This window comes from Acanthaster planci, linkage group LG06 (assembly GCF_054643075.1).
Source record: "Acanthaster planci isolate LZ-2023a linkage group LG06, COTS_SCS, whole genome shotgun sequence".
Lineage (NCBI taxonomy): Eukaryota > Metazoa > Echinodermata > Asteroidea > Valvatida > Acanthasteridae > Acanthaster > Acanthaster planci.
In genome coordinates, this window is record NC_141782.1 from 17,861,426 (window position 1) to 17,878,612 (window position 17,187).

A 17,187-nucleotide genomic window follows, 5' to 3' on the forward strand; every position below is an offset into this window, starting at 1 on the left:
GTTAATAAAAAATATTACAAAAAAATCCCCAAGGGTATGCGTGACATTCTAGATCAAACCTGTCATCCTGTTTTTTTTTCTTGCCAGTATAAAACAGAATTGTAAAGGATGGGCTAACAAGGGAACAATTTTTGCACATCAGGGCTCAATTTTACAGAGCCCCTTAACAGTTTGTAGAAGAGTCGTGCTAACTTCAGCAGAAAGATTTGCTAACCTTAAGCACTGTTTAATGGCTGTGCTTGGTGTGATTGTGCTAATGGTTGCGCGCGCGTAGGGATTGCTTTTGTTACGTCACTAAGTTTAAGCAAATTTTTCCTCCGACGTAAGCATGCCTTTCACTGTGCTTACTGCTTATAGTCTCCATGAAATACATGGAGCCTCTGTAAGCGTGAAATCGTGTGCTAAGCAGTGCCTTTAAATTGAGCCCAGGACACAAATTCTCCCCCATTTTTTTAAAACCAAAATAACTATGCAGTAATGGTCTTGCATCAGATTTTGTAATGGGGAGGGTTATTTCTGCTTTAAGGTTAACTGTGTAGGCAGTGTCACTGCTTTTTAAACTAGGATTTAATGTCCTGTCAAACAGGCTGGTGTAATACTGGCGATTCACAATAGTGCGCCTCCAAGAGTTTGTAACACGTTGGCCAATCACAACATGTGAAATTTGTTGACCCTTTCCAAACGCGCATTGGGTTGACAAATTTCGCGCATTGTGATTGGCCAAACTCTTGGAGGTGCACTATTATGAAACACCCGTATTAAAATTGAATAAATTATTATTACTCACAGTGCCAGATATTAACATTGTGCATAAATTCACAATGTAACCACCAGGAATGTACTGTGGAGAGGCCCAAGGGAAGAAGATTGACATTTTCCAATCAATGCTCCTATTTTACGGAAGGATTTGTCACTTTGCTGGGATATGTGCAAATTAAAGATGGAATTTTGAATGGATGAGCTAGTGAGCTAGTTTCTGAAGTCTTAACTTTTGTCATACATATTTGTGCTTGTATGGTTTTGTATTGAATGAGTTGAATGCTGTGTGCTATAGGCAACCATTATTGTAAAATTGCCTCAGGATAAATATTTCATATTGTACACATTTTACTGGAGAGTTTTGAAAGCTCATTCAGTCAATTTCAGATTTACAATGTAAATGCCAACAAGTCTTGCTTGATTTGTCTTCAGTAAGGTGCACGTCTCATTATTTCTGTCCCCTTGTCTGAATTTTTTTTTTTACTCAAATGGGACAGGTATGGGTGGTTCGTCTCCCAGACATTGGTGGCCGAGATGTGGGAGCAACACCAGATCATTGCCGATCACTGGAAGAGTCTGCACTCCCAGACGGTGATCCGAAAGCTCCTAATCCCCTTGAGTGAGCTGCAGGGCCTGGTCACCATCAAATCCGAGAAGCCTTGGGGCAAGGAGACCCGATACTATTGCGAGAGGGCCGAGTGCATTCAGGGGATGTACATCCCTCCTGTGTGCCAGGGCACGGACAGCACCACGCCAACGGCAGAATGCTCTACGCTTGTCGCCGGTTACCCAGGTTTGTGCTGATCAGTATCACCTGAATGTGACAGGTGCTGTTCCTGATAATTTTCAATACAAAAATGCTGTGTCATTGGTGAGACTTCACCTATATGGTCTCTCTGTGGGTATACATGTTCGCATGCAAAGTTCCTTCGTAACAATCCTCCCATTTGCAATATACAATTCATTTTAACAACGGGGATATTCCTTGTCATTTTTAGCTGTCAAACACTGCTTATTTTAAGCCATAGTGCTTCGCTTTACAATCAGGGGGTCAATGAGAATCCTGGAAAACCACATGTTGAGTTGGAGGATATGATGGTTGAGATGGGCATCTTTATGGATCAGCAGTACCTCAGCTGCAGATGCCCCGTTCCGACTCCAAGGCTTAGTTCCGATAGTTATTGCCCTCCCTCAGGAATCAGGGCTGCACTCTGAGGAGACAAGGCAGGAAGTCTTGGCTGCAGGGATTGGAGGGAAAGTCCCCGATAATGATCAGCCCATGGAACACCGGCGCAAGTGGCAGTCACTATTTAAGAAGTCAGTCCGGCTAACCACACGCTGGAATTGAACTGAAACCACCAGAAATGTACTCTAAGCTGAGGAAAGACCCATTGTACCGCCGACTACGGTTCCGCTTTGTTTGTTGCATGTCCTTCAACACTTACATGGTGTATATAAAAATGGTGGATGGATATACCGGTTCACATGAACATGTAAATGCACATGCTTGGAGGGTAGTATGTGAAAACTAGACATGTATCTGGAGCCTGTCTCCATTTCAGTTAAGTTTCACTGGTCCAAAAGAATGAAAAGTTCATGCTGCAGTACCCGGTATTGATGAAATTGAAATAGAGTACCGAAGTGTGACCTCACTGTGAACCAGAAAGTGCAGTGCAAACGAATGGAGTACGCGCGCGTGTCGGTTCACGCGCTGGTTCTCGCGCTAATGCCTTTTACTTACTAATTGTGCGCGCTACGTATTCACTTCGGTACTCTGTTGCAATGGAAAGTCCCAAATACCTGTTACAAGTGTTCATACATGGATGTGAACGGCAAAGATAGATTTTTTATTTGAATGAAATGCTGTGACTTTGTGACGCCTTCTGATAGGGGTCCTCAGCCTGAAAACATGGGGGGAGGTGTACAGTGGGAATCAAATGTTCCTCAACTTCCACCCTTTCCTCCAACTCTAATTAGTGGCATTGGTATTCATACTTGGATCTTACAAAATGTGTCTTAACGACTTCTGCTCTCACTCGATTCACGAGCCACATGTATTAGAGCATATGCTGCTCTTCTTATTTTTATCTCTTAGATTGACATCATGGTGAATGGGGATTTTATATAGTTGGAAACCATGACAGTTTTGTCCCTTACTGTTGTAGAAGATTTGTTCAAGGGAGTAACTCAAAAACAGCTGGGATGGTGTCCGACTTACTTTGTTTGATTTGGTCACAATTTAAATCCCATCTGATTCTTAGGGTTTCCCCAGAGTATTTCATTCTGGGTTCGCCCCCCGTCACCCCTTTCTGTCATCTCTGTACAAAGTCATGCTTCTTCAAAGCTGGTCTTGTCATCACTGTGGTGCCACTGAGAGGATTAGTGTGGTCTTTTGTGCTCAGAAGTCCGTGGAAAACAAATTAAATTAGACATCAGAATATACCAAACGCTGCAACTAGATTAAGAGTCACTTTTAGCGAGAAGGCATCCGGTACAGAATCTTAATTGACCGTTATCTGCTCAGTACGAAGAGTTTATACCTTCTGATTTCAAGGGAGGGGAGGGGTGTAACATGGCCTCATAAAAATAAGGCATTTTGAAGTGCTCTCAACCTGGGACCATCGATGTTCCAATCCAATAAGGATTAAGTGTCCAGGCTAACCTGGCAAGGTCACCCAAGGTGTCCACTTGCATCAACTACAAAAATTGTGATTCTTCCTGTGTTGATTGCTGTCCCATTGCTGTCTTGTTTCCCGATGAAATCGATGGCGGAAACCATGATTGGCTGCCGTGAGTGGCTCAGTCGCATTGCCTTACACCCCACTCCCCATGAGCGGTGACCAACTTGTGTCAATGGCAGTTTGGACCTTGGCTTTTTGAGCTCTTGGATGGTTGGTGACCTCGCTTTGACGACTAGTTTACTCATGATCTATAAATATCAGCCTTGATTACAGCAGTATTTTTGTCTGTTTTGATATAAGCAGCCCCCGCGGTCTAAGTGTAAAATAGAACTGTTTTTACTAAGCAGTGAAGCACATTACACAAATTAATATGGATGTGAAGAGAAAAAAATTCGATAGTATGGAGTTTAATTAACTCATTACGAAATTGCCTTTTTTTATTGCCAAAAGAGCAATCAGTTCTGGATGTTGCATTATCAGCAGAATTTACATGTAGATGTACGTGTAGGTGTATAAGAAGTTACTGGGATGACATGTACGTGTATGCAGGAATTGCCCGCTAAAATCTCTCTGCATTGGATGGAGTGCATTGTAACAAAGGTAAAGGTGCATTTGCCTGACTAAAGAACAAAGAATATATTGGTTCCAAACCTGCCACTGGTGCATGGACGTAGACGAGGCAGTGTTCCGGGTATGCTGAAGATGATCTTTGTTGGCACGATTTACGTGACTACCAAGTTTGCCTGCGCTTGATTTCTGGGGTTTAAATGCTGCTCTGGAAGATGGAGAACAAATGCTGTAATAATAAACCTGGTATTGTACATGTTTGTAACAAACTCTACCCCAGCAGAAGTTCAGTAATGATAAACATTCAGTCTGTTGATTCTTACAAAGCGTGAGACTTCAATTAACTCCACTCTCACAGAAACAAAGTCCTTAAATTCAAGGTAGGAAAGCATACATGTGTCATCTACATCCCAGATTTTTACATCAAACTTTTGTGTTGTGCATTTGCAGATACTTCATTTGACATGCTGATTGGTCAGATCGTTAGTCTCCGTCTCCCGGTTGTCGTGGCCTGGATCGGTCCACAGCTGGAAAGCTACATAAGCATTCGCTCCCAGACCCACCGGCACACCCTCTTCTTAAGCTGGAGCCCGCACGCCTTGACATCATCCGGACTCTTCAACCGGGTCTCGTTCCCCACATGTGTAGAGGGCGTCTCAATCGATGCAAATTCGGGCTGCGATTTCCGCACCCTCCCAGTCAGCAAAGTGACATGGCTGCCACTGGCCCACGGCGCTCCTGACCTGGACGAGATGATCTCTGCGATGAGCTTCAGCGACTTTGAGATGCAGGTGATCCTGCGGAAGTTTTACCATAGCAGCGGCAACATGGAGGCTTTTGCATGTGACTGGCTGAAGAGCAACACGGACATCTGGAATGGATGGCTACCAAGTAAGTCATCTTTCCAGTGGCATTTATAGGGTGGCACAGGCCCCGTGGGAAACATCTTATGATTGCCTGCCTTAAGTGTTTTAACTGTGACTGAACGTATTGAGTGCCCTCCTGGAAAACGTACTCCAGTTACACCACTGCACTGCACCTTGCCTCTAGATGTCAATAATCAAGCAAAAGATCCACAACTCAGCAAATACTAAAGGCAACACAGTAGAATCTGCATTTCATATGTCACACCATTCTCATCCAATTTAATCCAAAGACAGTTCTGAAAGATAAGGCATTTTAGCCAGGTGTTCATGTAAGCTGCTGACAGTATTTAGTACGAGGAAACCATGTCAGAAATGTTCCAAAATTTGCCAACTTGCAAACACTGATTTCCCTTTGGGTACAAACAGAGAGTTAACCAGAGGGTCATCCCTTACACCAGACAAGGTTTACTGAAACGATGCAGTGAAGCTGTGAATATCTCAGAATTTGCTTGCAATTCACAAAGCTCAAAAACTGGAAAGCAGAGTACCCGCGTTGCCCAGTATGATCACTTTCATCAAGAAATATCCCTGTGGCTTTCATTACATTGAAACCTGTTTCACTTCCTCAACAGATCAGCTGAACCCGAGGAAGAAGATCTACCTCGGTGGTCTGTTTCCAGACCACATACCAGCCTTCAGTGGCATTGGGATCGGAGCCAAGCTGGCCGTGGAGGCGGTGAATACTGACAGCAGCGTCTTGACCACCCACGAGTTGGAACTGGTGGTGGATGGCTCAGATGGTAGTGATGCTGTGGCGTCCTACCTCAGGCTCCAGAAGGATAACACCAAACCACTCACAGGTTAGGGAGGATCTTTTCACAGTGCTCCAAAAACAAAGTCAGGTTTGAAACTTGCAGAATGAGCAAGTGAAAAGTTTCCTGTCATCCACAGCAAAGTATACATATTGTTGTAGTGTTAAGAATACTTAACTTCCAATGAAATACCAAAGCATACACTAAAAACATAAAATATGTTTTGTGAGAAAATAACTCAAGTCTCATGAATTCTGGGTTCTAGAACTTTTTTGACTTAAAAAAACTTAGGTGTGGAAAGTTGTCCTTGTGTACGTGGGCAATTGCTGGGGCAACATCTGAATCTGTTGTTAAGAGGTACGTGTATGTTTAGGTCTTGACTCTGTTGGAAATATGTAGCAACGTGCTGACAGGAGACGTTATCTGTAGTTCTGGAAGCCCATTTCGGACACAACCTAGGCCTCAGCCTGTTGGAACTTAACTTTCATGTATGGATTTCAAGGATGTTGCTTTGATGTCCTAGCCTGGCATTACATTTATCACAGTCAGTGTCATTAGTTTTTGCAGAAACAGAACATTAGCACGTGTAAGAACGCTTTCAGATTCTCTTTATTTCATGCTGACCCTCCGTCCACATTGACCTGAGGTGAAAGGGGGTCACAGGTGCAGGGGCAGTTTCCATTCCCTCCTCCGCATGCCCCGAAACACCCCCCGGCCACACCTGTAGCATCGTCTGGTGAATACCCAGGAAATGATAAACATCAACAGTAGTAGTCCCCTCGCCCCAAGTAATCCGTTGGGTTGACGCCCATTCCCTGCTCCCTTGACACAAGCCATTGTCTGTATAGTACCACCCGATGTCCTGTGGATTCGTTTGAACAGAAAAACCCAATTTCCTCCTCACTCAATTAAGGGCAATCGCTGCGGATGACTACAGAAGTTGCAACATATGTGGCGCCCGGTCTATCTGCTCCCACGAGCAGTGCTGCTGCATTATTCCCAGGACTGTCCCACCCAGCTGTGAAATTCATGAGCCCAGTAGTGCCTATGAATCATAAGTGGCTTTGTGACTTCTATTCCGCCTCGTGCCACCAAGGAAAATGTTCTTATAAGTCAGATGTTAATGATGAGGAGCTTACATGCCTAACACATGGTACCTCATGCCTTATGCACCTGTGATCCACTGCATTTTTCAGTCACAAAATATCTTATTACAACAATGAGTATGGAGTACAGATATACAAATGGGTGCATGCTTTCATCAGTGTTTGTTTTTTTAGTGGATAGGTGTAAGTTTCATTGAGTGTTTTTGTGATAGACTGTCACATGACTTGCTGTTGTAGGGGTGATTGGTCCAATGCACTCAGAGGACTGTAAAATCATTGCACCGATTGCTGCCCTCTTCAGGACTGTGGTAATCAGCTATGGAGTTGAGTCACCAGCTCTGTCCAACCGGGACTTCTATCCCAACTTTGTCTGCATGTTACCTAGTGCAGCAGAAAATGCGTAAGTTTTCAAAAGATTTCATCATGTTTAGTACAGCGCTGTAAGGTACTTTTTCTGTAAACAGTTGAATGTTAAGGCTCTGATGAGAAAGTCGACAGTGAAAAGGATAAGCCAAGAATCTCATCCTACTTCCACCCCTTCAAAAGACAGGGTTCCCACAGTCATGGATAATCCTGGGGAAAAAGCTGTATTAGAAAGTCATGGAAAAAGTCAGGGAAAATGGGATGTCCTGAAATCCTGTTATCAGAGGAGAGAAGTAATGGAGAAGTCATGGAAATCAAGATCATGCAAGGGTTAGTTTTAATGGGCCACTTTTGATTTGATAAGGGTATCCGGTTCGTAAGTGTGACGTCACTTCAGATTAAACCACGCCCACTGCACATATGCACTGCACATATGGTTACATGCATTGATCGCCGTTTATGCGGAACCATGGAACCGGAAGTTCACGTGCAACTTCTGCGATCGTCCAATGGGAGCCTGCGAATCTTGGGGCGTCCGCCTTTGTGACGAAGTCACTTACGAACCAGATAAAGATAAATTTAGAGGCTATCCCTGTCAGTCTGTAGTAGCGGCTTTGGCAGTCTGCCAGTTCATAATACCAAACAACTTTTCTCTGCAAAATGGTGTCAAGTGTCATGGATATTGTCATATTTGGTCTTGGAAAGTCCTAGAAAAGTCACAGAATTTGGTTTTCGGATTTCTGGGGAACTCAGAGGGCGCTGGTTTATGTGAGGCTGATACTGGGCTTTCATCAGTGGATGCCCCAGCCTTAAGCACTTCTGCCTGCCGCTTGACATACAATGTTGATTGTCCACATGGGACTGGCATCAGACACTGTTCCGAGCCGTCTTGTCTAGTCCCTTCCAAGTGCCTCCAGGCTCCTTCATTTCTGCTTCTACTGATCATCTCCTCCAGCCGTTTGTAGGCCTCCCTCTGTTTTCTCTTCCCCTGAGGATACCTTGTCGAAGACTGTCGCGGTGATGCCGCTTTTGTCTTTCCTGAGTGCGTGGCCAGTCAGCCTGGTTTCCGCATTAATTGCCCAGTCTGCACTTCTAGTTTTTTTCTGCTGCCCAGTTGTTTCCCACTGGCCAGTATTCCGGATGCTGTTTAGCCAGTCATCACTGGATGATGTCCATGACTTCATTCAGATCATCAATCTTTGTACATGGGTAATTCCAGAAATTAGGAGTCCGAAAGTGGAACATTTTTGTGTCCCAGTTACTTGTACATCTGACCTTTTTTGTTTGACATGGAAATATCACCAGAATTGATTTCAGACTATTACTATTTGTTTGGCAGGTAATTTGCATTACTTCATCACTCTTGGAAATTGAAAAATTTGTTCTGAACTTACAAAATCATATGTCAGATGTGACAGGGACACACACAAAAAAATGGACCCCTTGTTTCTGGAATTGCCCACATGTACTTCAATCCGCATCTGTTTACTTTGCAAATTTATTAAAATGAAATTTGAGAACTACTGTACTTTGAACTTCTGTATAAAAGCTGTGCATTGTCAAATTTTATTTTGCTTTCTGGAACAAGCATTATTATTTTTTTTTCTGCTTTTTATGTGAAACTTGTACCCTCACACACGTATAGACTTGGCTCAATACCAGACTGATAAGAACAAGAGATTTTCGTGTGATAGCTCCAACCGGGATTTGCAAAAATGTGACATTATGCGATGAAACATTTGAGAAAGGAGTCTGTCAAATTACAACCATTCGCATCTCTTGTACTGAGCAACATTGTTTTATGTAAGCAAATAGTAATGCAAGCCCCCCCATGTCTTTCAACCTATTAAGGGAAAAAATGCACAAATTGTCTTAAAATGGCAACAGCCTTTCCAATTTGGATAATCCAGGATTGCACTCAACAAACTAGGCATCTTAATTACATTAAGATAGCGAGTCCTCGGGGTATGCTGGCTTGCAATTCAGGAAATATCAGCAAAGCCCCTTTTGATTCCCCTCGGGCTGTTCATCTCCTGTGGTGGACAGTAGGAGCAAAGAATGGAGTTTCCTCCATACCTATCGCATATCCCATCTCCCAGCACGGGTGATTCACAGTACCTGTTTTGGATTTTTTTCGCCGCTAAACTTAGCCGTCGTCGAGACCGACAGTGACCGATCGCCAAGGTGCATATTCATAGATTTGAAACTTTGTGTTTTTTGTACGTAAAATTCATAATGGTGTATGTAAAAGCTTTTGAAAGAAATGTTTGAAATTCCAAATGTGATTTTTTTTGTGTAGATGTTTTGGTCATTCAATTGTAATCCAGAAGAGCGAGGGAGAAGTGTTTAATTCCACGAATATTGGCTCAGATTATTTGAAGAATATTTGAATAATTCAACCACTGATTTCAGTCCTTCAGTTGATTGTCCTAATTTACCATGATAAATCTTGCAGTTCGCAAATCAGCCACTGACGGAAGTGGCCACTAGGTGTTTTATGGGGGGGGGCTGGTCCATCTGTGATGAGACTTTGTTTTCCTGTGGGGTGGACTGACTCTAGGGTTACCATGGTTACGAGTACACGTAAACTATGTAGAAGAGTAGTTAGTGGAAATTATATGGTCAGCATGATGACTGTTCTTTGATGGTGTCATACTATGTTCTGCTTGTGTAGTTTACAATCAGAGTTCATTTTGGACACCGGCAGTTGTGCTAGAATTGAGATTTATGTTGGTTGGTCTTTGATATTGTATTTCCCACTGAGACATTTGGTGTGACTGACCCCAGCCACAAAACGGCAGGTGGAGGCTTTGAAACATATGACTAACAAATGACTGGAATTCAGTCGGGAATTGGATGATTTCTAGGGGTAAAAACCATCAGACATTGCGCAGGGCCATGTAAATGAAAAAAAGGTGAGAGGTTTTGCAGGAATTATTTGTCTTGTCGCATGGTGTCAGGTAATTCATCATCGTTCTCCTCAATTTGTGTGGTAATTTGTGAGCTGTTGCAGGGGGATCTGAGTGCGGTTTTGGCTCTCCGTAGTGTGCATTGGCAGGCAGCAGCATTGGGACAGTTCTCAAGGCTGGCGCACAGGGTGTGACACAGTTGGCATCCCATCCGTATCCTAGACTCATTTCTCAAGGTGTGCATCAACCCGTGCTGTAAACGATGGAAGTCGTGATGGCATCTGACATGGCTGAGGGTTATTGAACTCTCACTTGGCAGATCAGTGCGGCCTGCCTTGGTGTTTGGAAGAAGTGTTTCCAGCCACACGTGGTGCGCATTAATCCCTAGCCAACTTCTTGCAGGCGGCTGGCAGGCCTGTTGGCTGGCTGGCTTGGTTGACTTCCCATCTTCCCTAGCGCCAGGAACTGTTCAGGAGAGACCAGGGTTTGTGTTTGACAATCCTTCCCAAACCTGCCTTTTTGAAAAGATCTCGCGGCATGACTCATACCAGCCCCCGAAGCAACGATTAGAAAATAAGCCCTAGAGTGGCGACGACAGTATGGACTACGCCGCTTTCTTGAACCTGGACGCAGATGTCACCGATTATGGGAAGTCAGCATCAATCTAATACTGAGCCATGGAGAGTGGGCAGATATGAGTTATTTGTGAGAGAGTTCAGTGGCATCTAAGGAAAGAAAAGTACTATACTTATGCCATTCCTTGGGCACTGAGAGTTGCAAATCACGAAAAAAATGAACTTTGATTTACATTTGAAACCTAGATTTGAAGAATGAGCTAACAACAGCTACATGTAGGTAACTCAAAAAGGTAAGGTCATGGGAGAATAACGCATATGACTGAGAACATGTTCAGTGTGTGTGCACTTGCATACAGCTGCACTGATAAGTGACCACCATCCCTTCACCTATTGCTGTTCCTGAATGACCTCTTATGTGCTTCATTTTGAGTGTTTGGGCTGTTGGAATGGGATGGAGATACATGTATATGTATGGGTGCTTGTTTGCGCACACACTGTGGCACTGAACGTACTGCTGAGCCACATGCAGATCGATGTTTAGTCTATACTGCTAGTGTTGCCCTTCACTGATGGATATTTATAAATACTTCTGTGCACTGTATACCCAATGTTGTCCGGTGCTTTTGAAGAACAAAATAACAATCTTACTTTGTTGAAACTCAAACTCACAACCTCCAACTTATGGTGTCCTGGACTCCTGTTGTCAGAGGAAAAAAAGTCATGGAAATCAAGATCATGCAAGGATTATATTTGAAAAGAAATTGAAATATTTTAGGAATTATCATATTGTGGTCCTGGAAAGTCCTGGGAATGTCCTGGAATTTTGTTTTCAGCTTTCTGTGGGACCCATGTGTCAGCATAACTGTGTATTGCATTTGAGAATGTATATATTTCTTGAGTCATTATTGCTGGAAACTTAGCTTGCCTCAAGTGTGACTTGAAATCTATCGTCACTTCTTGTGTTGATCCTACGCCAGGTATGCCCTGGCCAGACTGTTTGAGACTTACAGCTGGAAGCGGTACGCGGCAATCTCTGACAGCGAGGTGTCCAGCCTGGAAGTGATGACGACCACAGAGGGAATCCTGGGGGAGCAGGGCATCACTCTGGTTGCCTCCCAGAGTTTCACCGATCCGTTACTGCTCAACCCGGCCCTCTTCGTTGAGGATATCAAGAACCAGCGAGCTCATCTCGTCGTTGGCCTGTTTTCAGACGTGGCGGCCCGTGTGCTGCTGTGTGAAGCATACAAACAAGTATGAGATCCTTGCTCAACCTCTGAAAGGGCTGGGGGCTTGACATCTTTCCCGTTATCTTCACAGCACATTTTTGTGCCTAATTTTTACGAGTTTTTTCTAGTAATGTCTGAGAATAATCTGGAAGCAAATTTAATGAAAATCAGTAAAATACCGTTATTGCAAAATGCCTATATTTCTGTTGGAGGTCCACCAAAACTGAAATATTTTCCCATGAATGTTTGCTTAGTGCACATGGGTTGATATGGGTGAAGGTGTGAACTTAACTATAACTGATCATAATGATTATGGCAGATAGAACTGAAACTTCACAGATGTAATTTTGGCCAGGTCTTTACATACATGCCTAGTTTCAAAATGATCAGGTACGGGACAGCCAAGTCTTTGTAAAATAATCCAAAACAAATGGCTCTTGTCGGGTGAACGGTATGTAGGTGAAGTTTTGAGAAATTGAGTTCTTGTGGTTAAAATGAGATATTTGATGGGCTTGGGGGATTCTTTTTGAAAAGAAACCACAAGGTTGTCACCAGTACAGTGTGAAGATGCAGTGGAAAACAGAAATTAAATATATGCCTTTGTTCAGTGCAGTAAGTAGGATAGTCAAATTCTTGCATCTTGGAGAGGTACTGCAACTTTTTAATCAGTTTATTTTCATATAAATGTGAGAAGTTTGATGTGAGTGATTCTGAGCTCAAGCTGAGTGTGGGATTAGAGTTAGTGTCAGTGAACATGGTGGGTGATTTTGTGGGATGTTGCAGGCTTGATGGAGGCACAGAGCCCCGTTACTGTCAGTGTAAGCGTGGCATTCGATGCTTCTTTAGAGTGAAACTACAAACAGTGAGCCACTTCATTTCCTGTGGAGTGGCAGATTTTGCAGTATTACAGGTTCCAGCAAAAAGACAAGTTGAGCTCTCTGAGACAAGCAATGGAAAGCACCACTTGAAAGTTGGAATTCAAATGTAGACAAGTTTAATATGAATGCCAATGCAATCTTCCCGTCAGATGTTTGATGAAAATCATTGCTCGTGATATGTTTTGGCTATTTCTGTGCAAAGACTTGCGAAACAAGCGGTTGAACATATTTCTGTATGACATACATTTGTTTCCGCAGGATGTGACGGGGTATGAGGGGTACCAGTGGTTCTTGCCTGCACTCTACCCGGATCATTGGTGGGATACCGACTTCTACAACAGCGATAGGCAGGAATCACCAGAGTCGGTGCCCTGCACAACGCAGGAGATGGCCCGCGCTGTGGCCGGTTACATGAGTCTGTCACAGTTACATGTCGCTAGGGGCGAGGAGTGCATTGTGAGCGGAGAGACAGCTGCACAGTGGGAAGAAAAGTATCAGGCAGTTGTTGATCAAGAGGTATAACTTCGCAAATGCATTAAGAACCCCTCAAAAATTGAACTTTATCTGTGCCTTTAGTAAAAATTTGATTTGAGGATTTGTTACATCAAGTTTTTAGTTCATTTGCTGGCTCGTGTTAAAATGTTTGTCCGTATTTTTTGCACTAGCTGCCGAGACAAAAATGTGGCAATATTTAAACATGGAGCATTTTAAATTTTTCAAAATTTTAAAACATTTGTATCGAAAAATAATCATATTGATCTATTTTCTTCTTAAAAAATTCCTCTTCATGGATCCATAATCTTGTTCATTTTCTTTTCTTTGGTCAATTTACCTGTGAGATGAAATCATTGTAGACTGTATATTTAAGATGTCAGACAATGTTTTTGGGTGATCATTCAGGGTAAGCAAGCATCTGATTTTGCTGCCTATGCATATGACGCGGTCTGGGCCTTTGCTCTGGCATATGAGAGTCTCCTTCAGAAGAGCCCGGGTGCACTCGGCATGTCTAGACACTATCGGGACATATCGTAAGTATCAAATTCATTTTAACTCTCGTTAAGGCTCAAAATATTGCCATCGTAAGTTGAGTCAGTCAATTTGGCTTTCAATGACATAATGTTGCTGTACAGGTTGCCAGACCGGTTTTAAAGGTGTCCACCATATGAAGCAGTTGTCTGTAATTTTGGATGGTTCCAGTACATATGAAAAACCTGGGAAAAAAGCAAAGATTTGTTTTGGTGTAGGTATTCACTTTTGCAGGCTTATAAAAAACCAGAAATTCTTACTTTGTAACGCAAATTTGCAGAGAAGGACTTTTTAAAATTTGCACTGTACGCTTGGGCTTATACTCATAAGGAATTGTCTTCATTGTTTTGCAGGTCATTCATGTCCCATCTATCTAAGACCCGATTTCTAGGCATGACTGGGGAGGTCACTTTTGCTGGCTCAGACCGTCAAGGGCCAGTTTTGATCTCTCAACACCTACCCCAGAGGTCAACAGTCAGTATGGTGAGTAAAAACTCTCCCTCTGTAGAAACATTTTAGTGTACCAGGAAAGACAAAGCCAAACAATGTAGAAACTGATGTCAGGCTGCAAACTACCCAATGCTGTCAAAGGATCATAAAAATGAAACGAGTGGAAAGTGTGTAGGTGCACTGTCCCCTTCATCAGTGCCCTCAGGGAAAAGTGCATCTCTTGGCATGTGAAAACCTTCCATCCATGCAATTTTCTAATGGCTTAAAGACATAATGTCCCTATTTCCTGCTGACATTGCAACAGAGCAGAGCTTTAGTAACAAGAAAGGTAACCAGTCAGTTGAGGTTACAGTCAGTCAGTCAGAATGTATATTAATGCTTTTTACAGGGCACGTAATCAGTGGTGAATCCCTCATTGATGAAAACTGGGGAGGGGGACTCCTAAAGCGATGGTGAAATTGGAAGATACGATGAGTATCAGATGAGCAATCACATTTACTCATCAGCTGAAATTATTCGCTGATAAAAGATACCGGAAAAAGAAACAGGGAATAAGACAGCACATGCCTGTTGAAAAGGCAAAATATCTTTTTAAATAGGGGAGGGGCCAGCTTAACTCCTCCTCTGGATCTACTAGTGGCGGTAAAAAAAGTGCTCCTGGAAGACCATGAAGTGGGTATAGTGTTCTAAGTGCTTCCTTCAAAAATACAGTTACATGTAACTTCAATAATTTCTCAGAAAGAAATCCTTCAAAGGGGAGAAGGGATTATGAATGATGTACATGTACATGTATTATGTCCATGCTAAGCCTAACTTATGGAAGGTGCAAGATCCAACCGCTAATAGGATGTGATTGGATATAGCCGTATGACCACTGGTGACGGAAGCTGGGGGGGATGTAGAAGCCCCACCCCATGAATACATCTGCCTATTAATGCCCCCCCATTTTGAAACTTTGTTCCGCCGCTGTTGTTTATGACCCATATGCGTCAGGAAGTATGACATCATTTCTGCGCTCTGATTGTTAGAGATGTTTCTTGCAGCCTCGCGCTTTATAACGCTCGGTCAAGATGGCATTCTCATCTCCTACCAAAACTGAGTGGAACAGGATAGAGCTATTGCGCTGTTTAGATTGATGAAAATTATGCCCTTCCCAAGGGTCATAGGGTGGTATGAGCCATAGGATGACGGCATGTGGTCTAGATGTTCGGGCGGTACATCCTTCCAACTTCTACGGCAGTGCAGGTGGTTTTATTTACACAGTGCACAGACTTTTTAGATAAACATGGCATCAGTTGAAATACAGCCAGTCCTTGAAGAATGAACGGGTCCCACCTGGGCGGGGGGAAGGCATCAGGAAGGGGAAATGCCGAGAATTGTTGTGTCATTGCCAGTGACTTGGGGACTTCTGGGTGTATCGAAAAGTGATGACACTCTTGCTTCAATTTTTTTTCTTTGGTTGATTGTTTTTGGGGTTTGAAGTTCAGAGACCTTTAAGGGTTTCATTGTCTGGATGCATTTGGCAGCATCAGAGATGTGGTTAGTCGAAACCATTGCTTTCACGATTCATTTTATGTTTTGCTTATTCCATAAATGTGAATAATGTCATGGCTTTGAGTATTTATGTTAACGTTATATGCTGAAAGTTGGGTATTTGATATCTGTAACTGTTCCTAATTGATAGGATATTGATAGAGCTAGGTTTTGTTGCTTGGTGCCTCTCGGCCTGCTTAAGTATAGGAAGAGCATCTGCAACATTCCTTTGATACAGTTTTAAGATGTCACATTCTATGTCAATGAGTACCGTCTCACTAGGCAGTTGTCAACCCATTGCTTAAATTAGCTGAGTCATCAGCATACAGCTGTGATCGCACACACTTGTATTGTTTCCCGTGGTCTATGTCTTACCTGTAGCAGTTGGCTGCACACTGTTGAGTCCATGCACAAGTAACTTGGCTGCTGGCATGAACACTGCAGGAGAAGGAGGTTGTGCACCATGGGGCAATGGACAGCGGGTGTACTTGTTTTGCTTTACTTACAGAGGACAGACCACAAAGGGAGCAATGAATGTTTCCCTGTCCTCAGTTGTCCGTGTATTGTCCTCGGTAACACCTGCCTGTGCTTGTTCGTGGGAGAGTGTTGTACTGTAGAAACAATAGGAAATGCGGTTTCCTCTTCTTGGTGCGTGGTACAGTGAAATGTGATTGTGGTTTGAAGGGGACGGCTTCTTTTGTGTGGAAAGTGGGGACCGAGTTATGGGGACAACTATTTGTCGCCATAACACAGTTGGTCCAAGTCTGTACGTCAGGTACCAGCCTGTACCTGTGGAATGAAAACAATTACCTATTCGCTCTTTGCACGCTGCCACCATAGGCATGCAGAGCCTCGATCTGGCAGCTTTACACACTAAATATAGGTGGTTCAGTGATTTGTGTGTATTTTGCTCAATAATTTTGCGCTTGCTGCGTTACTTTTTATACCATGCGATTGGACAATATTTAAAAAAGCTGCTTTGATGGGGCTGTACAAGCTGCCAGTTTGAGGCTCTGCATGCCTACGGCAGCAGCGTGCAAAGAGCGAATTGTTGGCTTTTTTGCAGCTGGTTATGTCATGTCTATTTTTGTTCATGTCCAACATGGCTATACCGGTGCTGTTCCTACATCTGTTCTCACTCTTCACTCACACTCAATTCTAATAGACCTTCATCGATATCAGCAGGTCCTGTAATTTGGGACATGTATTTGATGTGACTGATATGGTGGTATACATGTATGTAGCACAGGTTGTACTAATAGAGTGACAAGATTCTGAAGGTTATCGCACGTCACCCAGTAAACTTCCTACTGTCAGAGCTTATCCACCAAGCTCCTCCTCACAAACTTTTTTTTTCAATCATTCTAGATTCTACATGGGGACTGAGTCACTTTCTTATGGCAAACCACGGGAGGCCCCGTGGTACAGACTCC

At 43.3% G+C, this 17,187-nt stretch overlaps 1 protein-coding gene across 9 annotated transcripts in view; it reads left to right on the top strand.

The window, feature by feature from the left end:
- Positions 1–17,187, top strand: part of LOC110982174 (uncharacterized) — a 54,155-nt gene that overhangs the window by 26,507 nt on the left and 10,461 nt on the right. For 8 of the 9 annotated variants that reach the window (XM_087138076.1, XM_087138075.1, XM_087138077.1 and 5 more), the window contains 8 exons: positions 1,257–1,552; positions 4,458–4,898; positions 5,506–5,733; positions 7,029–7,191; positions 11,619–11,892; positions 13,004–13,261; positions 13,646–13,773; positions 14,125–14,254. In XM_087138076.1, the coding sequence (XP_086994202.1) occupies positions 1,257–1,552; positions 4,458–4,898; positions 5,506–5,733; positions 7,029–7,191; positions 11,619–11,892; positions 13,004–13,261; positions 13,646–13,773; positions 14,125–14,254 (1,918 nt within the window). Of the gene's footprint in view, positions 1–1,256; positions 1,553–3,629; positions 4,041–4,457; positions 4,899–5,505; positions 5,734–7,028; positions 7,192–11,618; positions 11,893–13,003; positions 13,262–13,645; positions 13,774–14,124; positions 14,255–17,187 lie in introns of those variants that run through there. The other variant, XM_087138083.1, reaches the window with a different exon arrangement.